General features: G+C 35.5%; 2 protein-coding genes across 2 annotated transcripts; both read left to right on the forward strand.

Moving 5' to 3' along the window:
- Positions 1-857: 857 nt before the first annotated feature.
- LOC130711589 (peroxisomal fatty acid beta-oxidation multifunctional protein MFP2) lies at positions 858-9,903 on the forward strand. The gene is made up of 18 exons (XM_057561267.1): positions 858-1,090; positions 1,500-1,571; positions 2,421-2,486; positions 2,578-2,631; positions 2,715-2,782; positions 2,862-2,943; positions 5,311-5,366; positions 5,669-5,971; positions 6,056-6,142; positions 7,194-7,368; positions 7,475-7,596; positions 7,712-7,875; positions 7,955-8,209; positions 8,297-8,418; positions 8,551-8,672; positions 8,787-8,935; positions 9,012-9,150; positions 9,661-9,903. Exons 1-18 carry the CDS (start codon positions 994-996, stop codon positions 9,694-9,696), a joined length of 2,169 nt encoding a protein of 722 aa, XP_057417250.1. The 5' UTR covers positions 858-993; the 3' UTR covers positions 9,697-9,903.
- A 5,707-nt stretch (positions 9,904-15,610) lies between these two features.
- LOC130713676 (suppressor protein SRP40) lies at positions 15,611-17,957 on the forward strand. The gene has a single exon (XM_057563463.1). The coding sequence runs from the start codon at positions 16,024-16,026 to the stop codon at positions 17,383-17,385; it is 1,362 nt and encodes a 453-aa protein (XP_057419446.1). The 5' UTR covers positions 15,611-16,023; the 3' UTR covers positions 17,386-17,957.
- The last annotated feature ends 2,104 nt before the right edge of the window (positions 17,958-20,061 follow it).

The following is a 20,061-nucleotide window of genomic DNA, read 5'->3' on the forward strand; positions in this document are numbered from 1 at the left end:
ATTCAATTGGACGAAGTTCAATCTATGCAACAAGGGTTTTAATTTAAGACTTTTTGTCCACTTTGCTCATCATTTCATACTCTTCTATTTCATCAGTTGTTTATTATATTTTTAATGATCAAGGTATTAATTGACCTATCAAATATAATATATGTATTCCCCGTGCAACGCGCGGGTAAAAAACACTAGTAATACTAGAAAATGTAATTTGGATACCATAATAGTACTTGTAGAACTTAAGGCCATTCGGGTAGCAGTGGAATCGTTGAGGGCTGTTAGCTTTCCTAAAGTTGTGATTGAAAGTGATTCGAAGGAGGCAATTGCAGCGATAGAGAGCCAGAAAGCCTTGTAAATCCGTACAGGGACCTAGTTGACACTATTCGTCGAGGACTGCCAACTCATATGGAGGTTAAATTTCACCATGTGTTATGAGAGGCGAACTCAGTCGCGGATTGCCTAGCTAGGACGACACATGTGTTTGGATTTGAGACACATATTTTGCATTTTCCACTAGCATAATGTAGGAGCTTGCTTAGCCAGGATACGGATGAGGCATTAGCTTCTATACATGTTCCTGTAGTTTAGCGTTTTTTCGCTTTCCCGGCCCTGCCCCACTATATTACCAAAAAAAAAAAAGAGATAGATCAACCAAAAGAAAATAAGAGTATGATTTGAGTGTGCAACACCTGAGTGAAGCGCGAGTAGAATAGGAAATGAAATGAGTATGGAATTGGATAATGGCGGTTAGGATATACACAACAAACATACAATTAAGAATAATAAATACTATATAATATGATACTACTATATAATAAAATAATGTTAATATAAATATGATGTGATATGATATGATGTTACTGAATTTGGAGCTAAGTTTTGTTTACAAAGTCACTTAGAACAGAACAGAACGTTTACGACACCTCCTCTTCCTTCTCCCGAAACGATCGCATCTTCATTCTTTCTTCACATTCTTCCATTCCATTCTCATTCCTAATGGCTACCAAAGGACGCACGCTCATGGAGGTTGGACCCGATGGGGTTGCCATCATCACCATCATCAACCCTCCTGTCAATTCTCTTTCCTTTGATGGTACTATCACCGTTTCATTTCCCTGCTTCCATTTTCCCTCTTTGCTCCTTTCATCGCATGCCCATTATTTTGTTTATTCAAAAGTTTCTATTTTTGATTTTTTTATGCTGTTTTGATCATGCCCCAGATTGTGTGTGTGTGTGTGTATATATATATATAATTTTCTCTTGATCTTGAACTTGATGATATAATAGTGATACCATTGGGTTGATTCCAGCATTTTTGTTTCTGAATTTTCATCTACACTTATGTTATGTGTGCTGCTATTATTTGATGAATGAGATGGATGACAGTGGATAACAGATGTTGTGGAGTTGAATCTCACTCTATTTTCTTCATAGGTTACTTTCTAGTTTCTATTAGTTAAAATTATCTTATGTTGCTCATTTATCTCTCTCTGTCTCTCCAGTATTGCGCAGTTTGAAGGAGAGTTTTGACCAGGCTATACAGAGAGATGATGTCAAGGCAATTGTTGTTACAGGTATTGCACTGCGCTTTTCAATTGAACAGCTTATACAACTAATTTGGAAGGGATGACACTTAAGTTTGTTCAATTTAATGAGATAGACTTGGCTATTAGATAGGATTTGATGTCGAAAGTCATGCCATAGATTGGTGATGATTAGGGTCTATTTGGTTTCTATTTGAATTTTCAATTTTAATTATAAAACTGTCACCTTATTTTCATTTTTTCCCCTGTTTTTAAAGTTTTGTAATGAAAACAGTATATGAAACGAAGTGAAAACAAGGTGGAGGTTTAATAGTGAAAATTGAAAAGAAAAAATGGAAATAGAAATCAAACATATTCTAACCGAGAACTTGTTTTGTTCCAGGTTAAACTTTGCTATTGTAAATCTAAAACTTTTGAAATGAGAAAAGGAGAATGTGATAGATAACCACCACTTGAGCCTGTAATCTTTTATCCAAATCCTCCATGACCACTTGAGCAATGACCAAGTGGAAACTTCGGTAGCTAGTATCTTATATATCTAATGAAATATTTATCCTTGACTGAATCGAGAAGTCTTTGACCCGCCTAAAAAATCAGTGTGTTTTTCACGAATCCTTTTATTCCAACATCAACTACATTGAAATCTTTCATGCCTTCAAGATTAGTCGTCCTTAACTAGACTAACTCCTATGATATGATTGTGACATTGTGATAAACACTGAAGTTTCAAACTGTAAAGAACTAAGATGATCTATTGAGAAGATAAAGAGGGAAAAGAAAATGAAACATTAAGCTAGTTTTGGGCTTTACAAATGATAATTCTTGGCCAACTGGATTATAACTGCAGCATGATTGATGAATCTTATGTTACTTTATTAGGTGCAAAGGGAAAGTTTTCTGGAGGTTTTGATATTAGTGCATTTGGTGGTGTTCAACAGTCAAAAGGTACTTTCAATTAATTTTTTGGAAGGAGTGGTCTTTTTGTTATAGTTAAGTTCATACTCATTATCTGACTCTTTCCCTTACCATCATGTAGAGCGTCAAAAGCCTGGTTGGGTATCGATAGATATCATCACTGATACAATTGAAGGTACTTTGACTTTCACCAAATTCTTTACTTGTAATTCATCTGTCCTTTTGTGCTATGCTGAATCTGTTCTCTTCATTTTTCAGCGGCAAAGAAGCCCTCAGTTGCTGCCATTGATGGCCTCGCCTTGGGTGGGGGCTTAGAGGTTGCAATGGTATGAACTACTAACTCTTTACAGAAAGAAACTTTTGTCTGTGTTTTCTACAAAATATTTAGCAGTGCTTTCTCTATAGGCGTGCAACACACGGTTATCAACTTCAACTGCTCAACTAGGTTTACCTGAACTTCAGCTTGGAATAATTCCTGGATTTGGAGGTAATAAATTGAACTAATTCCTCTCTATTTTTCATCAAGTTTACATATATTCTGTGTATGAATTTATATTGAGTACTTGAGAAGAAATAAAGAAGAAACTGAAATGAAAAATTTACTCAAGCATCATTTATTTTATTTTACCAACGGTATGTCTAATGGTAAGGAGAAGTATTTTTCTGGTGCATGCATCATACATAGTTACGTACTAAAGTAAATATGAAAAATTCCTGTGAACTTTTTGGTATGCATGTGATAGAATAATGGATGAGGCTGGGTCAAGGTTCTGAAATCAAGCCAAGAAAATAAACCTGGTCCTACTGACGTAGGCCTAAATGCAAGGCACAGCAATAGCCAGACGGAAGGTGTGTATCAGAGTATATGAGAGAAGGGGGGATCGGGGGAGTCAATTATAGAGAGAAAATGAGTATTTGGTTAGTTATTAGGGAATGCTGTCCACTGATATACTTCACACTAGGATGGGGTACATTGTAAATACTGATTTCAACTGTCGTTTCTGGAGCCAGGGTATCATCACCTTTTGGCGTGAGCATCTACTCTTATTTTTACTTCATTACTATATTTCCACCAATATAATCTCTCTCTGAATTTGTTCTTATCAATTGGGGCTCTCGTTGTGGGTTGAGGGAGATCATAGCTTAGTGCATGCAATCCCAAATATGGGTTGGTATCTAGTCAATATCAGGGTTCCTCAGAGTGGTTTTTGGCCAGAAGACACCTTGATATTATGGTGAAGGAAATCATAGGAAAAAGTTGTTGTGTTTCAAGAGTGGGCTTCCTATAGCCCAATGCACCAATGCCCCGATCTGCGCCTTGAACTACTTACATGGCAGGGAGAGGAAGTTGATACGCCTTTAGGGGCTCTATTAGTAGAAGAGGTGAGTATAGACCATGGGGAGTGAGATATGGTTTCTTGTATGGTGGATGCTGGAAGCGTAGATACTTGAGACATAGCGAACTCCAAAACTATAAGAATCGAAGGCTTTCCAATATTACTGCTTATTGACAGTGGGGTTAGCCACGGCTTAATTACTAAGGAGTTGGTCAAACCAAGATTTTTTCCATCAGCCTAGGGGATGGGAGTAACTGTTTTATTTACCCAAGAAAAATGTAACAGCTGGTGATCATCATCGATTGGAATAAATTTCAAGTAAATGCCTACATCCTAGAATTAGGAGATATCAATCCAGTTCTCAGGGTAAGGGGCCAAAGACTCTAGGAGAAACATCTTCATTTCGGAATGAGAAAAATAATAGTTTCCAACTGAATGGGAAGATTTTGACACTGAAGCGATAACAAATGGGTGAGAAACAGGTCGCTGCAGCATTATAACAGGCTTTGCAAACAGAAGAAGGAGAATGGAGGTATCCTCAGGTTGGATCTAATGAGATACTAAAGACTTTAAAGGATAAACAAGAGGAGTTGGAGCTGTTATTACTAGGTCATCAACAAGTTATTCACAAGCCACAGAGCCTTCGACTCGAAAGGGCTGATTGCCCAAATAAGCAGACTTCATTCCAGTCAAACATCCTTTTACAGTTTACTGCCAAGAACATTGCTGAACACTTGCGAAGGAGGCTGCCTAGGACTTATCTTAGGTGTTTCAACTGTAAAAAACCTAGATATTGGATTCTGTGGTTGTCTTGGACTCTTGGTCTGAGTTTTGGTATAATACTGCCTTTCACTTTTCCTCCATTTGAAATAGTTTATGGATGTTCCCCTTCCACGATAACACACCATCTCATTGGGGAAGAGTCAGTTAGAGAGAGAGAATGCGTATTTGATTGGTTTATTAGGGAATGCTTTCTACAAGAAGTGGCACGTCTTGAATGCTGATTTCAATTGTAGTTTTTGGGAGCCAGGGTATCATCACCTCTTGGCTTGGGCTCTTCTGCCTATCATTGCTATGCTGTCATTACTCATTACTATACTTCCATGAACATAGCCTCCCTTTGAATTTGTTCTGATCTGCATATCATGATTACCTTCGATGAATTCATTACCTATTTTCTATGCATCTCTATATGCATGACTTTCTTATTATTTCCTGTTTGGTAAACATATCAGTAACCACTGTTATTAGACGTTGTTAAGTGTCGTGTGTTACAGAGGAGATCTGTTTGAAGCTTAAATCTTATAAACATGCTTTTAATAAGTTGATTAATTAAGCTAACTTAAGTGAAAATTCAGACCAGAGTCTTGATTTGATACCTTAATTTAACTCTTATGTTAGGTAGGGCTAGAATTGGTTGAAAAAACAGAGAGAAGTCAGACCATGAGCGACAGCGAATTGTTACTCCTTTTTTTTTCCCTTTAGTGCTGTTAACCTTGAGTTGTAAACTGTTTTAGGAACACAGCGACTTCCTCGTCTTGTTGGTCTGGCAAAGGCGCTTGAGATGATGTTGGTATGCTACGTTCTATACTTCTTTTTAATAACTTTGATATTCTGCTCAATATGAAGAACTGAACTGAAAAGCTGATGTGCCCAAATTCAAGTGATCGACAAACAACATATCAACTGTTCTATGTTTAAATATCATTAGACAGGAAATTTGCAATTTTTTGGTTCAGTTCTCCACTTTGAGTAGAATGACACTTTACTTTTTATGTTTTTTTTTTTTGAGTTGTCGCTTTAGTGTGTTTGGCTTGTGATTTTCAATTAATTTCTTCACCACTGGCTGATTTTACTTTTTGTTAACAAATTAAGACTTCAAAGCCAGTTAAAGGGGAGGAAGCTTTTAGTTTGGGGCTAGTGGATGCTTTGGTATCACCTGCTGAGTTGGTCAACACTGCGCGGCAGTGGGCCCTGGATATTGTGGACCGTCGACGACCATGGATGGCTAGTCTTTACAAGACTGACAAAATAGAACCACTTGGGGAAGCAAGAGAGATATTGAAATTTGCCCGAGCTCAGGCTCGAAAACAGGCTCCTAACCTCAAGCATCCTTTGGTTTGCATTGATGTTATTGAAGCAGGAATAATTTCTGGTCCCCGTGAAGGACTCTGGAAGGTTCTCATCTGTCTCCAGTATACTTTCCCCCCTTCATATTACTGTTTGCAGAAATGTGTATGACTTTGTGTTTGGTGCTTGAAGGAAGCTGAAGCATTTGAAGAATTGGTGCGGTCTGATACTTGCAAAAGCTTAGTTCACATTTTTTTTGCTCAAAGAGGAACAACTAAGGTTTGCTGAAGTTTCATGTCTTAATCTTACCTCTATTTCTTTACCTTTGAGTGAGGAGATGTCTTTGCATGGCTGCAAGAGTTATTAAAAAAGGAAGCATTTGTAATCTAGCTAAAAACCATACATAACTTCTCCTTAGAAGTGAGCCTAATTTGTGAGTGTTTTATTGAATTTAGTGGAAGTTCTGCAAGAACTACACTTCCACCCTCTTTTCTCTAATTTCTGTCATTTATATATTTGAAATTTAAATAATAATGTGGGGTGTTCCTTCACCCTTTGGGTGTGGAACTTATCTCTGCTTGAATGTCGGCTTAGCCTAGCCATAAGGTGCTTCGTGTGGTTTGCAAATCCCTGCCCCGCAGGTAAGGTCCGCCCATATGGAGCTTAGTTTCCCAACTAAGCCACAGTGCTAGTTTGTTCTTCCAATTTTTTCAGGTCTTCAGCTTGGCTTCGTATTGAGCTGTGCTTACTGGTTACTCTCAAGTGCCAGAATGTAGGGAATAAAGGACTAAGCCTATGACCTCTATAGCTGCTAAGCCCAAGTGGGCTGTCTATATAGAATAGTAATGGCCAAAGACTAAATATAGCCTTTATGTTCTGCTAAGTACCTTTCAAAATTTTATGATAGTTAACGTTGAAGACTGAAATGTTGTTTCAGGTAAAGTTGAGATTATTTGAGAAGTTAGATTTACTAGAGTAATTATAGCTTAACAAGATCTATCCATACAGCTTTTGCGTTGTGATTTGACCAAAATATTTAGTTTTGAACTCAACGATTGCGATGCTTTGGCCTGGTGAACTGTCTATGTAATTCTGTATACAGTTTCAGATATTGAAATTTGCGAATACTGACCCATCTGGGATCTGTGCCTAAATGCATATCTTGAATTTGAAAGTACTATTTCCTGGCTTGAGGTTTTGTTTTTTTTCTTAATACATTTCTCTTAAAAGAAAATATAGCAACAAATAAGGTTGTGGAGCGTGCATTAGGCTGATGCTGAGTAATGACTTCTATAAATATGAATTTTCCTATACCTCTTGGCATGAACAGGTACCTGGGGTTACTGATCGTGGTCTAATTCCAAGGCATGTGAAAAAGGTTGCCATCCTTGGTGGAGGTCTAATGGGCTCTGGAATAGCAACAGCTTTAATTCTTAGTAACTATCCTGTCATATTGAAAGAAGTAAATCAAAAGTTCTTGGATGCTGGTATCAATAGGATTAAAGGTGAGAACTAATTCTTTAAGTTAGCTTGCACTAGTCACTAATCACACTTCTTTAATTAAGAAATAAGTGATGCTGTTCTCATGTAGAGTTTTTCCTGTTTGTGCAGCGAATTTAAACAGCCGCGTTAAGAAAGGTAAAATGACCCAGGAAAAATTTGAAAAGACCTTCTCTCTTGTCAAAGGTTCCCTTGACTATGAAAGCTTCAGAGATGTGGACATGGTGATAGAGGTGCATTAATGAACTCTGAATTAAATTTGCTCATTAACAGTCATCCGTATCAGGGTTGCACGTCCAAAGCTTTGGCAATTATGAACTGTTAGTTTTTGATTTTATGTTTGGACAGGCTGTTATTGAGAATGTTTCCTTAAAGCAACAGATCTTTGCTGATCTTGAAAAGTATTGTCCACCTCATTGTATACTGGCCAGTAACACTTCCACAATTGACTTGGACCTGATTGGAGAGAAGACCAAATCTCAAGATAGAATTATTGGAGCCCATTTCTTTAGGTGGTATATTGTATTTTGAAACTGTTTCTTCCTTTGCAGTATCCTTCGAACTAAAAACGCTTGTCTTGTACTTCTGCAGTCCTGCACATGTTATGCCACTTCTGGAAATTGTACGAACCAAGCAGACTTCTCCCCAAATAATAGTTGACTTGCTAGATATTTCAAAGAAGATAAAAAAAACTCCGGTAGTGGTTGGAAACTGTACAGGATTTGCTGTTAATCGGATTTTCTTCCCATACACGCAAGCAGCTCTCTTTCTTGTTGAACGTGGTGCAGATGTTTATCAAATTGATAAAGTAATAACAAAATTCGGGATGCCCATGGGGCCTTTCAGGTATCAAAACTTGGATAAGGTTTTGAGTCTGATATATATGCTCAACGACTTCTTGAGGGGTCTAATTTGTCAAATTTACTGATGCAGATTGTGTGACCTTGTCGGTTTTGGCGTGGCGATTGCAACCGGCACACAATTTGTTCAGAATTTTCCTGAGCGAACTTATAAATCAATGCTTATTCCACTTTTGCAAGAGGATAAGAGAGCTGGTAAAGATAAAACCTGTATTAGTTTGATATCTGATGAGATAACTGTGTAATTTAACTACATAAAATTAAAAGCTCTGGTGTGTTAATTCTAGACAAGTGTCTGACAATCTTTGTTCAAATTTTTTCTAACAGGTGAAACAACTCGCAAAGGGTTTTATTTGTATGATGATAAACGCAAACCTAGTCCTGATCCTGAATTGAAGAACTATATTGAGAAGGCTAGGAGCACTTCGGGTGCTTCCGTTGATCCTAAGGTTGATTTTTTGTCCCTCATAATTCATTCCATTTTTATTGGTCAGGGAGGAAACAAAATTTAATATTTTGTTAAGTTCCACTGGATCTGACATTGTGGACCTGAACCTGGACAGCTTGTTAAGTTACAAGAAAAGGACATTATAGAGATGATCTTCTTTCCTGTGGTGAATGAGGCTTGTCGAGTCCTTGATGAAGGTATCGCGGTCAAAGCAGCAGATCTTGATATATCTGGCATCATGGGCATGGGTTTTCCACCTTACAGGTTTGTCTTGGTAAATTATTTGGCATATTTCGCAAAACTTTGTACTTGTTCTAAATTTTTGCATTGATTTCATCAGGGGAGGTATCATATTCTGGGCTGATTCTCTTGGATCCAAATACATATATTCAAGATTGGAGAAATGGTCAGAGCTGTATGGAGAATTCTTCAAGCCTTGTGCTTACTTGGCTGCAAGAGCTGCCAAAGGGATTCCTCTGGTGAGTAATCTTAGCGCGTTTCTCTCTCTTACTGGGATATTAGGCTCATTTATTTTTAACTTAAGATAGATAGTAAAAGGTAACTTTCAGATCCAATGAGCACTTTACTAACACATAGCACTAGTACCCAGAAAATCAAGATCTTCTTATGGAATTTGTCTTTACAACTATGCATGGTACTATCATTATATAGTATTGATTAGAATAAAAGGCCATAATAGCCAACTTTTTATTTGTTAGCTGCTTTAACTCTTAGCTGTTAGAATTCATGTTGACCAAAACCCTCTGAAAACAAGGCTTAATTTGTCTCATTGAGCTCGTTTGGATGTTGGGCAAAGAGCACTTATTGAAGCTCATCTATTGGATTTTTTAGTAGAGAAACTTTAATAAGTGCTCTGGGTCGGTCTCAAAACAAGCTCAATCCTAGTATCAAATGATTGTACTAGACTAGTAAACTGTCTCTTGCAATTTTTGTTGCCCTCTAATGGAATTTATGTTGTTCTATTGCAGAGTGCCCCGGTGGAGCAAGCTAAGTCACGGCTGTAGAATCCAAAGAGCTCATTATATGTTTTTTACTTGATTCAATTTTCCTTTCCCCCGTTATTTCTCCTTTCCAATAATAGAATATAGTTGAGACTTGAGACTTGAGAAAGATCTAAATAATGTATGATGTCAGAATATTTGAGCACAGGAGAATTATTTGGTCAAAATAAAAGTACTATAGGATCAGGTATTTGGGTTTCTTCCCTTACAGCCCTCGTTTGTGTTTATTGTTTTAGCATCAATGATGGAAATGTAGGGTTGGCTTTAAATGAATGGGTTATCGTGGTTGTAGGTGGTGTTGATGGAGTGGAGTATAATTTCTTCTTTCTATGTTCCTCGTAAATTTACTACTCCAGTGCTACATCTTCACCCAATAGCTTAAACTTTTGGATAAGTTGGTTCTTAACATGTTATCAGAAATTTTATGACTAGAGTATCATTTAAGAGTCTTCATCCAAGAGCTTAAGCTTTTGAGATAATTGATTGTTGACACTACAGGCAAGTATGTAGCGAATGATATTGATAATAATTCAATAAGTAAGCATGTTAAGCTGAGAGATCACTACAATAATTCCATATTTTGGAGTGTGGGTTCACTGATTCAATCATCCAATTGAGTCAATAATTATGCTGTTCCATGATTATTTAGCAACGATCGCTGTTTACTATTTCTTCACATTATGTGATTCTCCTTAGTTGCTCTCTAAGGTACATTGTGGGACAGCCAAAATATGTAACTCTGATATGATCATAGTTTAAACTGGTGATAGTGTGAGTGAATCATCTTAATAACTTTGGATTATGTGTCCATGCAGTGAGTCCCTCATTTGTTTAAATAGCTGAGTTTTTCTGTAAGAGTGTGTTATTTACCAATTTCAACAGCAAATTTACTCAAAAAATTATTAGAGGAAAGAGCCAAAGGATATCTTGAGAGCTGTTTTGTGCTCGAGTTGAAATCTACCTCACGAAGTGTGATGGTGTTGTGCAGGTTAATTAACTTGGCAAGAGCCAACAAACATGTGTAAATGAAATGCATGTTTCTTTTGTTGCATTTAAGGGTAAACTTTTAATGCCATTGTTCCCTTAAGGTACAAGTGGTTCCTATACTTGCGCTTTCAGCGTGGTCACCCTTAATTTATAGACACAATCAATTCAATTATACAAGTGCTCATTCATCTTTTCCCCCTACTATGGTTTTTTTACTTGACTATTTTTTCAACGTAATTTTGATTTATTGGTATAGAAGGTGGTTGTCTCACCACTAGAAAACCTACCACTGGTTTTTGTGTTTTCCTTGGAGAAGCTTTACTAAGCAAACCGCGGTTTTTGTGTTTTCCTTGGAGAACCTTTACTAAGCAAACCGCGGTTGCTAGACTTTTAGCTGAGGCCGATCAAGTATCGAGCTTTAGCTTGTGTTTGTTCTGAGTTGTTATGGTTGAAGCAGTTCCTCACAACACTTACACTTACATATTGATTTTGTAATAGTCTATTCTCATCATAATGTTTCAGCTATTGCATCTACCTCAAATCTCACATCTCATGAGAGGTCAAAACATGTTGATCTTGATGTTCATTTCGTCTGAGAACATGTGGTTTCCAATTTCATTCGCCTACTTTATGTTCAGCTCCAATTCCAGCTTGCTGATTTGTCAACTAATTCTTTATCAGCTCCAAACTTCAAAGATATGATTTCCAAGTTGGGAATTTTAGATATCTATCTCCCAACTTGAGGGGAGTATAAGAATATGACGTATAGTTAGAATGAGAGTTACTTTTCGGTTGTACATAATTATAAGTTAGATAGATCAATTGAATTAGTTAAGTTAGTTAGTTTGTTATTTTCTAGCTTAACTAACTTACTAGTGATTCAGCTGATTGACGTGACTCAAGTTCTGTATATATATACTTATATGGTCAATACAATAGATGGTTTTTCTGATTTCAATCAATTCTATAGTTTCAATACAATAGACTCCTATATCATTTTTGTGTGTAGACATCTAGTTATAGAAAAAGAGGAGAGAATGTAATAAATATGCTATATGATGTGATATAACAAAAAGAAAGATAGATAAGAACAAATGTATATGAGTGTTGTTATTGTTATGGTATACATAAAACTGTTATACAATTTATGAAATTAGCTAACCCGGATCAATATCTGTTTTGGACGTGTACTAAACATTGCCTCAAAACATTTTGCGGTTCCAGTTATTTGATCTGAAGCATATTGTTCCCCTAATCTGTTCTTTTGCACTTGTTTATTGTCCTCAACAAGTGTTAAAATCACTAGAGAACAACACTATATATCTCCCTTTGGAATAACATATAGTGTTGGCCTTCAAAGTACCTTATAATTCTATGCATTATAAAGGAAGAAAATTTCCTTCTTTCTTTCTCTTATTGTAGACAAGTTTTGATGCAACCTGTCCTATCAAACCAGCGTGTCGAGCTATATTAGTTACAACCTGGACCTGCTAAGACCAAACATCAACGTGAAAAACTATTAATGATTTGTCCTAAATGATGATATATTATCTTAACCTTTTAGGTTCCTAACCTATATTGTAGTAAACGACTAAACGTAATGTCAAATAAAAAAATTGCATAAACCTAATAAAATTACTCCTGAGATACTTGAGATTATGGACCACTCAACCACGTAAATTAATTAGCACATAGTTATTTTAGTTCAAATAGAAATTTTGAGCTCGAGTCAATATCAATATAAATATAGTTACATTAATATTGGTAGAGAGTTTTATCATTATTGAAATCTTACCTAACTTGAACAAATTATAAGATTGTTTCGGTGGAAAATAAATGTGGTTTTTTTTTTAAGGTGTGAATGCTAAAGTGAAGAAGCTATAAAAGATTAATGAAAAAAATAAAAATCCATATGGGGACCATGACACGAGGGAGAGTAAGCTTGCAATCAAATGTGATGTGGATTTGGGAAGACAACATAAGAATCAAATAAAGTGAAAAGAAGAGAAGAGAGTTCAAACTATTCCATCTAGTAATTGGGGCCGGGAACAAAGAAACTGAAGATGGTCCCTCTTAGAAGTCTAACCACATTTCCAACTGGCTTCACCCGGGATTCTCACAACAAACAAACAACTGCGAATTCTTGCTAATTATTTAGTGTATACTTTTAAATTTAGTATGCGTTTAGATATTAGTTGAGTTAACATATATAAAAAATACATTCACATAAATTTATATTAAAAAGAGTTTACTCATTTTTTTATCTCAAAATGAGTGTTCATATCCAATAGTAAGCCACAACTGAGTATCCAAGCATACATTACATATATATGCATGATGAAATTCATATTTATTGGAGAGTGAGATTTACTTAATTTATTGAATCAATGTAAATTTATTTAATAATAATAACGTGTAAAATATAAGACTTTACTATATTATTAGTATATTTAAAATGTAAATTTATTGCCTAATTGTTTGAAAAATCCACGTTTAATGATAAAAATACTTTAGTAAATTCTGTTGTACCCATAAAATATTTTGGGTATGATACCCACATTGAGTAATTTAATAGATGATTATTATATTATTTTAGATAAATTTTACATTTTCGCATTTCATTTTACTATTCAATTAATTTCATCTCATGAAATTTATTTTTTAATGAAAAATGGTTTAGTTGTAGAGATGAACGATGATAGTTGAGACGCGCGCAAAATGACCATGGTTGACGGACGAACAAAGTCTAAAAAAACACAACCTACAAATCTCATGTCTCTAAGAATGAAGCGTTGCATCACTACGATAAAATAACATCAAAATTATAACTTGTACATGCTTCTTTATTATTGAATTATCTCATTTTGGGTACCATACTTTGATTTGGGTCAAGGTACATATCAAACACCAAATACTTTTTATTAACTTCTATTTTAGTTTGTGTGTGGTCTGTAAATTCATGGATTACTTACCATGTTCATGTTTCACCGTTTGCTTCTACCACATGATATCATCCACTCTCATCACTGTCACTGACACTCAACACTCTTAACCATAGTCTTTGTATGACAACCAAATTTGATAATTTTTTTCAAAATCTGAGACAATTTGGTAATTTCAAAAGAAATAACTACATTGTTTGGGTAAAAAAGCCCCCCATTCTATTCACTAGTTTGTTTCTTTCCAACAAAGTTTTATCACACATTCAATGCTGCTTGTGGTATACATAGGCAGCTTCCATGCCCTTAACACAAAATTTTGGACATTGCACGTTCAAGTAGAATAATTGTCCTTCCTTAAGAAACCTTTTGATGTGTATGTAGTAGACACATTAGGCTACAATGAGAGGAGAAATATCTATTAAACATAAATACATTCTTAAGCAATATAGATTGGTTGGACCTTTAGGCAAAGGAGCAGCGCATGAACAATGGTCACTAAAATGGACTTACAAAGAGGCCCCGTGTGGCAAGAGTTCAGATTATTTGCTGTTTCGATCTCCGGTTAATAAATTATTATAAATTCTTTAATTTAATAAATTAATTTTTTTAGATTAATTATAGTCATTTGATCACAGTGCTAAAAAAGTTGACATAGCAAGTAAGTTCTCTACCTTTCATTCGATCTGCGGTGCGCACAAGACGTGTCAGATAATCAAAGTACCTCACACTCATCATAACAAGAAATCGAACATCATACTCTCTAATCTCGAACCCCAAACCCTACCTTATAAAAGCGGTGGTCAATAAACCACAAATTACATACTCTTTCACCATTTATCTTGTTTATCATCCACTTTCCTAACTTAAATGTTAAAGTGTCATCGCAGGTTCCTCGAGCTCAAGCACGACAGAGTTACCAAAAAAACCACATTTGTTACCCTCATTTCCATTGGATTTAATGGGAATGTGATTTTTTTCAATCCAACAACTTTGTTCAGACGATATTGAAAAACTAAATATGTCAGTTGAAAGTGATTTTCACTAGAAATCAAAGAAACTCTTAAACAAACACAATCTAAGCATTTTACGCTATGTTTGATTTTTCGTTGAGAGGGCTAGTCAGACTCAATTTTCCTCACACCTAACGTTATGTCATCATGTTTGACAATTTTAAAAGTCAATTGACCAAACTCAATTACACTTTTAAACTCATATTTATCTTAACCCAACTCAAAAATTAGCCGAACCCGTTTGAATTATTTTGTGACATAGCCACAGCTCTACTCATTTGTTGCATTTTTTGGTAATTACACACATGTAAAAGTGTTTTTAATTAATACACAAATTACTTTTTAAATTAAAATATATAGACATAAATAACATTACAACAAATTCACATCAAATCAAATTTATTTTGCAAGTCCAAATTTACCTTATAGGCATGTTTGGAAAACAAATTTTTTTTTTGAAAGATGTTTGGAAAACTCATCCCAAATTAAATTCACATTTTCAGGAGCAATAAATAGTTGATTTTAGATTCAAGGATCCTTGTTTTACTTGTCCACTTAAAACCAAACACACACTATTTTGCAAACTGAAAAGTGAAAGGTGCTAGTATATAGTTGAAACTTGAAAGCTTTTTCATAAGGAGTGAAGAATAGGCATGGTTCGAGATAGGAAATTGCAATGCATATTGCATAGAACCTGAGAAGGAATCTGGGCAGAGGGAAGGTTTTTGTTCTTCCAATTCTCACGACAAAGGGTCTCAAAAACTAAGAAAATAGCACTGCAAATTCTGCAGCTAAGACTGTCTTTTTATAGATTCCCCTGTTTCTGTTGTGGCCTCCCTCACTCATTCACTCACACACTCACTCACTCACTCACTCAGCAAGATACATAAATGGAGTTAGGTCTGATATCAAGTTAACTATATTAAATATTGATTCATAGCAAACCCTCGCTTGTCTCTTTCACTGTTTTTAATACATTACCAAGTCAGGGATCCACGTGCTCCTTGGAACTCTCCCTCTCTCTCTCTCTCTTCCTCTCTTCCACTACCCTACACAACTCTCTTCATTGTTTTCAATGCTGCCATTTTCTTCTCCTCATTTCCTTTTTCTCTTCTCCTTTTCATCTTCCACTCAATTACTCCCTCTGACCCTAACTTGTTTCCTTCTCTAACCCCATCCATCCACCTTTCCCTGCCTCTCTTTTCTTTTGGGGAGTGTTGGGTGAAAACCATATACCATTCATTCAAGGCACTATTACAAAAAGTACAACACAATCTATTACAAAAAGCAGCAAATCTAGCTACTCTACTACTCTGTCACCAAGTTCAACCCACCATTTGCAAATCAGCAACAAAAAAAGAAAGAAAAGAAGCTTTTGGATTAGATTTGGAATGATCCACATGGAAGGAATCAAAGGAGGAGGAGGAGGAAGAGTTGAGGATCATGACATGGGTGATGGCATGCAATGCATTGACCATCCTTTCAGAAACAACAACCCAGGTGGGATCTGTGCTCTTTGCCTTCAAGAGAAGCTTGGCAAGCTTGTTTCTTCCTCTCTCCCACTCCCTCTCCCTGCTCCTTCCTCTTCTCCTTCTTCACCTTCTTTCAGATCCAATGTTGTATCCTCTGTTTCCATCACTGCTGCAGCAGCAACCTCTGCAGCACCACCTGTTTTTTCTTCCTCTTCTTCTTCTCTTGCCCTCACTGATGTCAGTGATAGCCGTCACAATCGCCATGACTATTACTCACGGAGGACTCGCCTTCCTTTTCTCTTAGCCAAGAAGAAGAAGAAGAAAGGTTCCTCTGTTTCAGGTTCCTCTGTTTCTGGCTCCTCTGTTTTAGGTGCCTCTGTTTCAGGCGCAACCTCTGCTTCTGACAAGATCATTCTCAAGCGCAGCAAATCCACCGCCACACCTAGAAGACGCCACTCCTTGATTGATGCAGAGGATGACACAGTTGATTTCAGTCCCAGGAAGAGACACGGTTTTTGGTCCTTTCTCTACCTTTCTTCAAAATCCTCTGTTTCTTCAAGCAACAAGAAGCTGAATTCCAAGAGCTTCAGGGACAGTAACCATGGAAGCACCCCAAACCCAAGGATCTTAGCCATTAACACCTCAGCAGCAACTGGTTTTGCTTCTACTGCCTCAAAACTCAAAGAAAAATGCTGTTCTGGTTCTTCTTTGGGGAGAAAGAGTGACATTGTTGTGGAAGAGGATAATAACAGTTCTGCCTCTGCCTCTGCTTCTGTTTCTTCTTTTGAGCGCAAGGTTTCGAGATCCAGATCTGTTGGCTGTGGTAGCAGGAGCTTCTCTGGTGATTTCTTTGAAAGAATCTCAACTGGGTTTGGAGATTGCACTCTCAGGAGGGTGGAGTCACAACGTGAAGGTAAAACCAAAACAGGGGAAAACCACCACCACAACCACCGTTGCATGAAGGAGAGGGTTCGCTGTGGGGGGCTATTCAGTGGGTTCATGATGACTTCGTCTTCATCATCTTCATCTTCTTCCTCTTACTGGGTTTCTTCCTCTGCTGATGATGCTGCTGCTATGAATAGTGGGAAATCAACGGCTGTAGCACTCTCTCATGGAGGCAGAGGAAGGAGCTGGGGTTGGGCATTTGCTAGTCCAATGAGAGCTTTTAGCAGCAAAAACTCTTCTAAAGACAATAAGAGAGACATTATTAGAGATGCAAATGATAAGAATGCTACTCCAAATTTATCTGCTATACCATCTTTGCTTGCTGCAAGAAGCTAGAAGGAAAGGAAAAAAGAAAAACCATTTGAGGTTTAAGCTTAGTTTATACACATTATTAGTATGCTGTTAATTACTGATTACTATGTTTATGTTGAGGGTTGGTCTTAATTTTTCTTTGATTAGTAATCTAATACTTTTTAGTTCTCCTCAAGTTCTCTCAATTCCAGTAGATACTTTCCTTTGTGGATACTTGCTTGTTGTTAATATGAAGTTCTGATAATCAGCTATGGAGTACTTATTACTCTATACAGAGATCCTTTTATGGCAGGGCATGGTGAAGTCTTTGGAAAGAGGGAAAAATTGGAGAAGAAAGTGAATCTCAATATATTCTCTGTCCTCACGTGGCTAGTTTAATTGTGACATTCGTTGTAATTTTTTTTTCCTGCTACCTTTCTGTACTTCACATTATGATGTTATGCCAAAGACATGTAATTTTTAATTTGAAAATCACTATTCACATGCATACACATGTTTGGGAATATCTAGAATCACTCATATATGTGATGATGTGTAATAATGCTATTGAGCTCATATGCAAAGTAATAAGATTGTAATGATATTTTTTCCATCAACCCTGTGTTGTTTATAGTTTATGAACAATCTGTGTGATTATTAGCAAAAGGTTCCTTAATAGGAACATGGTTGGAGCAGAGGTGGTCCCGGGGATTGAGATTGAATTGAATATAGGTTGTAGATCTTGTCATATTGAAGTGCAGTCACATAGCATTAGCATTTATGAAAGGTTCTTGATTGCACCTAATTGGCAGACCCAGTAATTGTTAATTCAATCCCTTGAGTGTTCCGTTCCATCTTTGCAGCTGTTTTGAAGGCCAGTGGTTTATCGTCATGTGCCTTGGAAATTGCAAGAAGCAACTGGGATCTGAACTTATGGGATTGAGGTTTATGTGCCCCGGTTTAAAGGGATTTATAACAGGTGTAGATTGACATAGTTTTTTCTCAGAATAATTACTTATTCAGACTTTACTCACATAAAGTTGTTTTACATGATTTAACTTTAGCTTTAAAATAGGAGATTTGTGTAAATGACTAATGAAAAAATTTGAGTTAAATAATCTATCGTCTTTTTTTTGCTTCATCGGATAATAATCCATTGTCTAATTATATTAAAGATCTTTTTTTTGCTTCATCGGATAATAATCCATTGTCTAATTATATTAAAGATAAGTTGATGATAATTTCTATATTTTATTTATTAATTTTTTTATAAAAATCTCATTGGTCCATTGAATTGTGAGTTAATAATTCGCATGAGTTATTTAGACAACTTTTAAAATTAACATGCATTGTGCCGATTTGTGCAAGCGTTGGGGCTGCCCAAATGCACGTTTTCCTCTACGCAAATCGCTCCACATTGTAAATTCTACAAGTTCGCGTGCCCCTAACCTATTCATCACCAAAACACTAAGGGCCCGTTTGGTGGTCAGGATAGGATATGATAGGATATGATATGTGAACATGATATGATAAGAGCAGGATAGACTCTTATCATATCCTGTGTTTGAGATGCACATGATAATGACAGGATATGATAAGGAAAAAAGTATCAGATTTATATTTGAATATAAAATATATTTAAAAATTATTCATTCTATTAAATTTAATTTCTTTACATTTTCATGAATAGTCTATATTTTAAAATAAATACAATTAGTTTAAATTTTATTAATTAGCCTATTTTATTGTTTTGAAGATAACATATATTTTAAATAAAATTATACAGTTAACCAATTGGTTTTCATTTAGTCGTGACACGTGATAATTAACAATAAAAATTAACTAAATTAAGAATATTATTATTTCAAAAGTACTTTATATTTAAATTATAAATTTATAATTTAAATATAAATTAATTTTGAAATTAAGAATAATTTATAAGTAGTTTTAAATAATAGGAGATGAAAATAGAAAATTAATCTATTACTATTAAAAAATCAATATTTGTAATCAATGGTTTTCACTTAGTTGTGACACGTGATAAACAATAAAAATCAACCAAATTAAAAATATTATTATTTCAAAAATACTTTATATTTAAATTATTATATAAGTAGATACATAATTTTTAAATAATAGAAGATGAAAATATAAAATTAGTCTATTATTATTAATAAATCAATATTTATAAGTGAGTAGTCTATTTTACTATTTATGAATCATAATTTTATTTATTTTTTATTTTAGTTAAATTAATATTTTTATATTTATTAATTAATATTATTATAAATTATAAATTATATAATATTAAAATAAATTAATTTGAAGTTAGGATACTAAAATAAAATATATAACTGATATCCTATCTTGTTCTATCCTAGCTCCCCCCTTAGGATAACTTTTATACATGATTGACAAGATAGGATAGGAGACAGGATAGTGTTATCCTATCCTGCCGGCGCAACAAACAACAGATAACAACAAGATATGATTATTATCCTGTCCTATCCTATCCTGTCCTGGTCACCAAACGAGCCCTAAGTGTCAGATTCGGGTAGCATTACCAGCCCCCAAAGGTACGTTTTCTCTAACGCCCCAAGTCATGTGGCAGGCTAAACATGTTTTTTTTTTGTCTCTAGCGCTTACCCAAACGAAACCTAACATGATTTAATGTTTTTTGAATAGAATTCATGTATGTTCAGTTTGGCGTTGGTGTAAACA

This window comes from Lotus japonicus, chromosome 4, assembly GCF_012489685.1.
Source record: "Lotus japonicus ecotype B-129 chromosome 4, LjGifu_v1.2".
NCBI classification, from domain to species: Eukaryota; Viridiplantae; Streptophyta; class Magnoliopsida; order Fabales; family Fabaceae; genus Lotus; species Lotus japonicus.